At 38.6% G+C, this 8,340-nt stretch overlaps 1 protein-coding gene across 1 annotated transcript in view; it reads right to left on the reverse strand.

The window, feature by feature from the left end:
- The window catches only part of FBXO9 (F-box protein 9), a 19,125-nt gene extending 11,779 nt beyond the window's left edge, over nt 1-7,346 (reverse strand). The window contains exons 1-5 of the mRNA XM_009333185.1: nt 7,328-7,346; nt 6,382-6,459; nt 5,236-5,394; nt 4,737-4,794; nt 1,743-1,842 (exon numbers count right to left, since the gene is read on the reverse strand). Of these exons, the coding sequence (XP_009331460.1) occupies nt 1,743-1,842; nt 4,737-4,794; nt 5,236-5,382 (305 nt within the window). The 5' untranslated portion in view covers nt 5,383-5,394; nt 6,382-6,459; nt 7,328-7,346. The remainder of the gene's footprint in view (nt 1-1,742; nt 1,843-4,736; nt 4,795-5,235; nt 5,395-6,381; nt 6,460-7,327) is intronic.
- Nucleotides 7,347-8,340: the final 994 nt, after the last annotated feature.

Raw genomic sequence — 8,340 nt, forward strand, 5'->3', positions numbered from 1 at the left:
GCAACTTGAGGCCGTTTCCTCTCGTCCTTTCGCCAGTTACTTGGGAGAAGAGACCAACACCCACCTCACTACAACCTCCTTTCAGGTAGTTGTAGAGAGCGATGAGGTCTCCCCTCAGCCTCCTTTTCTGCAGGCTAAACAACCCCAGCTCCCTCAGCCGCTCCTCATAAGACTTGTGCTCTAGACCCTTCACCAACTTCGTTGCCCTTTGTTGGACATGCTCCAGCACCTCAATGTCCTTCTTGTAGTGAGGGGCTCAAAACTGAACACAGTATTCGAGGTGCGGCCTCACCAGGGTCGAGTAGAGGGGCACGATCACTTCCCTACTCCTGCTGGCCACACTAGTTCTGATACAGGCCAGGATGCCATTGGCCTTCTTGGCCACCTGGGCACACTGCCGGCTCATGTTCAGCCGGCTGTCGACCAACACCCCCAGGTCCTTTTCCGCCAGGCAGCTTTCCAGCCACTCTTCCCCAAGCCTGTAGCGCTGCATGGGGTTGTTGTGGCCCAAGTGCAGGACCCGGCACTTGGCCTTGTTGAATCTCATACAGTTGGCCTCAGCCCATTGATCCAGCCTGTCCAGGTCCCTCTGCAGAGCCTTCCTACCCTCAAGCAAATCAACACTCCCACCCAACTTGGTGTCAGAGGGGCTTAATGAAGGGAGTAGAGAAAATGATGCTAAAATAAGAAAATAATCCTAAGAAAATCAAGATTTTTACGTGACTGTAGTTTATCATCCAGTATTTTTCCTAGTGCACAAATGCACAGCAAAGATTTCACGCTAGCAATGCATTCAGAAACTAAAGTAACAGATGTAAATAAAGCACTTAGCTCATCTTACTCTTTTTTATGTTGAGTCAACTACTGCACTGAAGCTGTACTGCCCTGGGGCAACAAGACTGAGCTAGTAATACCACACGGACATGGTTGTACTTTCCTCTTTTATTCTCAGTTTTAAAAAATCTTGATTTCTCGTAGCTATCAGCAGCATCTATGGCTGCTACCAGTAAGCAGTGAATTGGGAATCTCTGTTTCATAAGCTTGTCTTCACTACGCTATCTGAGCTATAACAGAAGTTTCGGCCCTAACCTGAATCCTGTCCTCAAACATAAGACTTGGGCTCAAGTTAGGCCAACCTTAAGCCGCTACACATCTGGTGTATTGAGGCTAGGGGGTATTCTAATGCTTGTAATGATGAAAGACTAGACGACTCAGACTACAGTCTATCAGCTTCTAAATGTACTGCTTTACTTATTGGAAATGGTCCCATTTGGCTGTGTTAGTCAGCACGAGAACAGCAGTATATTCCCTTGCTTAATTACGATGCTTATTCCATGGTACAAAGCTTTTACTAATTTATCTTTTTGCCATCTGCAATTTTGTAGATGATCCTAAATGTGTAACTCATAAATCTGAAAATCAGAAATCAAAAGTAATAAAGTGACTGATGCTTTTTTCTTTTTTTAAGTAACAACATAACTATTTGTAATCCTTCCACTCAAATTTAACTAGCTCCAAACAAGCCTGTTACCTTCTTTGGACTACAGTATAGAAAAGTCCTTCTTGGACTAATGAATCTGTAAACTTTCTATGAAGCAGTCTATTCAAATGAAAGTAGACAAGCTTTCCAAATGTTAAGAGACTTACAACTTCATATCACAGTAGAGCGTTCACATGCTTTAGAAAGAAAATTTCAGGTTTCAGTACTCCTATGCACTTAATTAGTAAATTTTCATACTTACCACCTCTTTCCAACTCCATCACCATCTGGGGACCGTGTATAGGTGATCTTAAACTCTATGTCAGGTACAAGCTGCATGGCTAGACGATAGAACTTGATGGCTGAAAATAAAGGTTTAATGTTTAAACATGTCTTATGCCTATACTAGCTTATCAAAGCAAAGATTTTTTTCAGAGAGATGGCTTCAGCTAAAAGCACTAAGAAGTGCTAAATGCCTTTGCCTAGTAAATCTTATTTAGTCTAAACTGATTAGGTTTAAATTCAATACAGAAGAGAGGCATATTAAGCACCTACTTTCAAAAGTAAAAAGTTCAGGTACTCTTTCAGAATAAAGAGGTCTCTCAGATGTGTTTCAGCTTTTACAGATTTACCTTAACTCCTATGAATTCAATTATGAAGTACAAAATTTTACATTAAAACATTACAAAGTCCTGATTTCGTTTGTTGCCCAGCACTCACAAAGCTTCCTAAAAAAGCCATAAAGATTTTAGGCATTATATTCATAAGTAACCACGAGGAACATGAAAGAGAATTTGAAAGATGATGCAGGTACCTTAAATCCCTGGTATAGTACAGACAGTCATTCAGACATACACAACATTATAAAGGTGAGAAAGATCAACAAAATACTGTTGTAATTTTAAAACTTCAACAACAGACACAAAACAAGTAAATTTTACTGTGGCAAAACCCTGGAAACTACAGAAGGCACAGAAGCAAGCTACCCAAAACACTGAGCGTGAGGAACCTGACTGGAGGAAAGCAGCCTTTTCAAAAAGCTATGTAGCAAGCACAAGACTATGTGGCATGAAGGAAAACCTGACAGATCCAGTTTCTTCTAGCACGCAGACAAAGTACTTCTGCCTTTAACATTCCAAAGATGATACACTGAGTAGAGAAACAGGCCCAGAAAAATCACCCTGTGGGAATGAACTGTTATTTAAGCTGCAGAATGTCCTTCTTCTGAGTTAACTCTGTGGATCCTTCTTAATTTAAGTGGATTCATTGTATGTACATTCAGTCTGTTATAATACAGGTATTAAGATCATATATGTATTCATATGTCTCTTTGTATTCCCACATGGCAATACCAAGATCAGAGGGCAACTCTCCCTCAGTTTGGACCCTTAAAAACAAAACCCAAAATAAAACATAGTGAGTGTGGAGCTCCGAATTTGACACACTAATAAGTCTGAGAAGCCTGAGTTTGGGACAAGTAAGTGTTCCTATTTCCTTGAGTTCATGTCAAGGCCGGTGACTGACAAGTAGTATCCTTTGGATGACGAGGATGAGGAATACCAGCAGCCAGCTAAACAGAGATCAGTCTCAACTTTAGCATTTAATCTTGCAGCAAGGCCTGTACTGTACTTAAATATGAACAAGCTGCTGCACATAACCGTCTCACAAGTGTCAGGTATCAGCAGATTTCGGAAGCAGGCTGAAATGCCACTTGGATTCTGGTGACCGGGGCCAGGCCAGCAGATAAAAGTGTCGTCTGAAAACAGGTGTCCCAACATGAGCTCAGTAATATATCTGTGTCTAGAGTAGGACCTTGCCTCTAAGGTCTCATATAGATATATGTGTAGAAATAGTTTAGTTTTGTTTCTTTAAGTCTCAAATCAAATTCAACTGAGAAAGAATGGATTCATATTCGTCCAATCCAGATGCCTAAAACACCTTTGTGAATGCAACTCTGTTAGATGTTACTACTTCTCTGCTGCTATGTTTAACATACAAGGAGCGCACTCAAGCAGATGAAGCTATAGCTTTCATTTTATATACACAATGCCTAAACAGACTGCTTTCCTCGCATTTTTTTTTTATTTACTTGGAAACTGTTGGTATGAAAGAACCTTCACAATCTACTGCATGATTTCCTAAATGGTAGATTACATATCAGATTTAGTTCTGGCATCTTTTTTTTACCGTGCATTTAATTCTACACCCAACACACAAAATACCTTAGCCCAAAGTAATTTTGCCCCGTAAAATACATAATAAATTAGAAACTGAACCAACTAATTTTATTACCTACTGGGGACTCATATTTCTCTCAGTTCATTTGAGATCTGGAACAACAACCAGAAATCCCTTCCAAGGGAAGGAAGACTTCCATGGTGGAGAGGAAATTTTGTATTCAACAGGTGGCCGAGTTCAGGAACTTCCAGAGTACTCTGTTTTGCATGTCTTGACATATTTTGCACCTGCACTTTAGTGGCCAAAACCTCTAGTGGATGAGCAGGATGGCACGTACGTTCTGTGTTCCTTTTTTTTCCATGAAAGAAGTAGAAAACTGGTATCTCCACTACTGACCTATAGGACTTGAAGTTAGGACGGGCTTCTTACTCTATATATTCTGAAAACTAAATACGAGGAAGAAAACTTTGAATTTCCATTTTTACTAGTGCTGATAGCAAGAGTGCAAGCAAGCTAAGCATCTTAAATATTTATGGCAAACCTCGTAAAATAAGACTACCAGATTTAAACATTCACTTCAGGAATTCTTAAAGGAGCTATCTTGGCATGCTGTGTAAATTAAAAAAACAAAAACAAAAACCAGCCAACCAAACAACAAAATATTCCATCGGTTAAGTAGTTCTGTTCAAAGTGGAATGAAGAAAACTGTGAGCACAGGAAATACAGTATATTGCCTTGATTAATTACTATGCTTATTTCACGTTACAGAAGTCATAAAGCAGCATGCTCTATGAGAAGCAATCCAGCGCTTCATTAAAATTGCTAGATTTCAAAATACTGTCGTTTTGTCTGAAAGCTAGAAATTCTTTCCTTGATCTCACTTTAGCTTCACCTCAACCTTGAAACTGTGATCTGATGGTTCCTTTTACAGCAAGTTTGTTTGCTTATCCAAATAATTGAGCTCTCAAATTGCTATTAGCCTGCAGTTTAAGTTCACTAGCATCATGCAGTCTTGCACATAAATCAGAGTGTTAGATTCCTCTGCAATAAGGGTGTTCACTGTAGACTTCCATATTACCTTCATAAAGAGCCCCATTTTGTTCTTCTTCCACTGCCTTCAGGAAAAGTTCTTTTGCCTGCACAATAAATTACACAGACACTTCTTAATTTCCCAACAAATACAAGCGCATTGTCACTTGACTTAGAATTATTTTTCATCTTACCTACTGTACCCTATGAAGAGGATGAACAAAATAATTCCATAAACAGAGCGAGAAGACATATTCATGGGCTACAAGCCATAACTGAAATTCCCAATCAACAAACTATCCACGTTCCTGATGCTCACCCCTTACCTACAGTCTTTCAGAAAGCAGACTGGGAAGGTGACACAAAGCCAAGCATAAAAACTAGAAAAATCAGTGTAGGATTATGGAAAGACATTAGTATGGAGACAACAGGTTAATCACCTCTGTTGTTTCTCTAGATTTAATTCAGCATTAGCTGTTAGGATAGTTATACTGCAATACTAACACACACCAAAAAAATCCCAAAATTATACATGTATTTTTTTTTACCTTTTCCTCTTTTGCTATCTCCTGTTTCCCTCTGGCATCTACAGACTTTACTCCAGGTCCTCTTGAAGATGCTCTGCATGGCAGAGGTTCCAATCCACTTGAACTCATACCTGGGGCAAGCTCAAACATCCACTGAGCTCTGAACATCTGGAGCTCTGCCTAAAAAATCCCATTAATTCTGATTTAGCATCACATATTCAGACAGTACATCTTCTGAGAAAAAATTATACAGTACAAACACAAAAAAGAATTTCAAAATGATGCTTTACACTTCCAAGTCTTAAATGACTTTCAGTGAGTTTAGACAGAGAGAGTTAGCAACTGTTTTATAGTAAATTTGAAAAAAAAGTGCACGAGTACTTGTTCAATCTCATTCATAGGTGCTTTTCTCCGGACTGTTCATGTCAGAAGAAAAACTGATGTTTCAAGAAGTCGTTGTTAGTACTATGGTTATGACCTAAGACTCCATAGAAAAGAGTTCTTTCTAGACATGGTGTTTGTTCTTGTTTATGCAGAGTTATCTTAAGCAAGAAGTCAATTAGCTCTTGAAATTAAAATTTAGAAAACATAATTTTTTGTACACAAGCATACTAAGCTTTATGACAATCAAGGCTGTCATTTATATAATATACAAATAAGACTTTACACGCCTTTCTCTTTTAAAAAGAAAGGACTATGCTCTGTGAAACAAAATAAGTTATAATTCTTGCCATGCATTTTTTTTCAGCATCTTTGAAGTTACACTTTACATGTCTCTTGCAATCACCACAACTTCTGGGGAGCAACTACACAGAACTCTAGTATCGTAAGAGAACACACTTTACTATTAGACTGTTTTTATCAACTTTCTGCTCCAGAAGAGAGTGACAACTTAAAATGGAATTTGATCCATACAGAGACTGCTGTCCGATTTCTACAGTTCTTCAAAGAAATTCCAAATCTGCCACAAACTTTCTACACAGATAACTGAAGACTGAATTTGACACTTGGAACACAATGCAAAATTTATCTTTCACTTTTGGAGGGGCAGACAGATTAAGCATTTGTCAGATCAACAAATGTGTGGTAACTAAATGAACATAAGTAATGCAGTTTAAATCACAGCAGTACGAAGTTTGTGAAAAATCACTAGCATGAGAGACATACCTGAAGATTTGCTTCACTGGATCTTTCATTGTCATCAGTTCTTACCAAATCAGAGTGACAATCTTCTTCAGCTTCTGCCTAGTAGAGAGCAGTCAGCTGTGATTATAGAGTCTGCATAAGTCCCTACAGCACATTCACAACGCACAACTGTCATGGACACACATTAAAAAAAATTTAAGCATACTCCCCTTTTCCCCATACTACCTACCTACCCCACATACCCATCTTAATTGATGATAAAAATTAATCTTGAAATTACTGGTATTGTTTGCACTTCCCTATTAACCCAATGAAGTTGGGTTTTGCATTTCAGTCACATCAATCCAACACAGATTAGTTATGTATCACTTGAAGGCTTACATGCATCGGTACACTGCCACAATACCTGAATAAATACACTCAGTGTCTAAATCAAAGCACAGAACCAAAGCTTCAGTATTAAATAGTAGTGTGCTTCACACAAGAAAATAAAATTTTATCTCTACCTTCTCATTGTAGAGATAGCCACCAGTTCTGATTTGTTTAATATTTACAAAAGCACAAAAAGACTAGAGCTTTGAGTAACAATACTTTATGAAAATTATGGGACAATACAGGCCATCTCAAAAACTACATGTGAAACTAAACAAGAAATGTATTGTAAAAGAAAAGAAAAAGCTAGCATGAGAGCTTGGCAGCTGGTTTTATTTACAGTACTGCTGTGAGACAGGTTAAATAAATAAGACCTTAAATAAGACCTTTAACTAAATTTAACAGGGCTCTACATAGGAGTTAGACAGCTAGTTTAAGAGCAAAACTTTAAAAGAAGCAAATAAATTCTCATCATGAAATTTACTGAGATTTATGGAATCTATACTAAAAGAAAGGAAAACTAATTCTGAGCATTAGTGACAAGCCACTGCAATGACAACTGCAGCAGGATGCCAGCAAGGAAAAAAAAAACAACCTCAACAAAGACTAAGACACTTGTTTAAAGTATTTTCTGCAGCTGAAGCATCCCAGTTTTTCTACCATTCTGCGCTGAAATTCACATCCACAGTTCTGTAAGTACATAATGCAAAGTGCAATTATAAGAAGGTAAACCTGGCATTAAGATTACCACAACTACTTACAGAAGTTTTGTTTCACACTCCTTCCTATTGTAGATAGTGCTCAAAGACTTCAAGTGACATTCTGTCAGTGAGATTCTGCCAAGTTCTTGTAAAGAAATCTCTATCTCCTGCACAATCAAAGTGCAGAAATCAAAGCATTCTTGTATTCAGAAAATTTGTAAAATTTTTATAGCATCTGGAAGTTCATGATCAAACTACAGAATACTGGCAAACCTGATGGGAAGGCAACGTTTAATCTCTTTGTCTTGGTGACAAGCACCTCCCTGGCGTTCAGCTGTAGCACTTGTCTCCGGTTCCCTAAACGACCACAAACTTACTGGCTTGTCATCCGTAAACGTGTTTTCACTGATGTCTCAGTCAATTTATCTTTTACAATTGATAACGCAAACAGTGTTGGTTGGTTAAAGTAAACAGATATTGCATCTGTTTCTACACTCTGATTTTAAAGCTGTACATTTTTAATTTCTCAGTGGAGAAAACAGGTAAACCAGAACGCTCCAAAGCACTAGCAGCATTAAATCTGAGCAAGGAGTAAATAACTTAGAAATGTCATGGGTTTTGATTCCAGAATCTGATTGCAGGCAGTGAACGTCCTACGAGTTACAGCAGTCCTATCACGTTATTTTAGCAGCCAGGGATTACGTCTACGCTGGCCAAACAGAGATAGCCTAGGAACAAACTAGCACTGAAATGGATGTCTGTAAGTGCATTATTATGGCACTGGGCTGACACAAATAAGGCCTACCTCTGCCTGCGCAGAGTGCAAGGCTTCTGGTTTGCAGCTGAATTATGTCCAGTCAGCTCTCAGTCTGGGCAGAATAAGCCCGGTTTTATCTGCAAAACGCAG

This window comes from Pygoscelis adeliae, unplaced genomic scaffold (genome assembly GCF_000699105.1).
Source record: "Pygoscelis adeliae isolate BGI_AS28 unplaced genomic scaffold, ASM69910v1 Scaffold57, whole genome shotgun sequence".
In the NCBI taxonomy this organism is placed as follows: Eukaryota; Metazoa; Chordata; class Aves; order Sphenisciformes; family Spheniscidae; genus Pygoscelis; species Pygoscelis adeliae.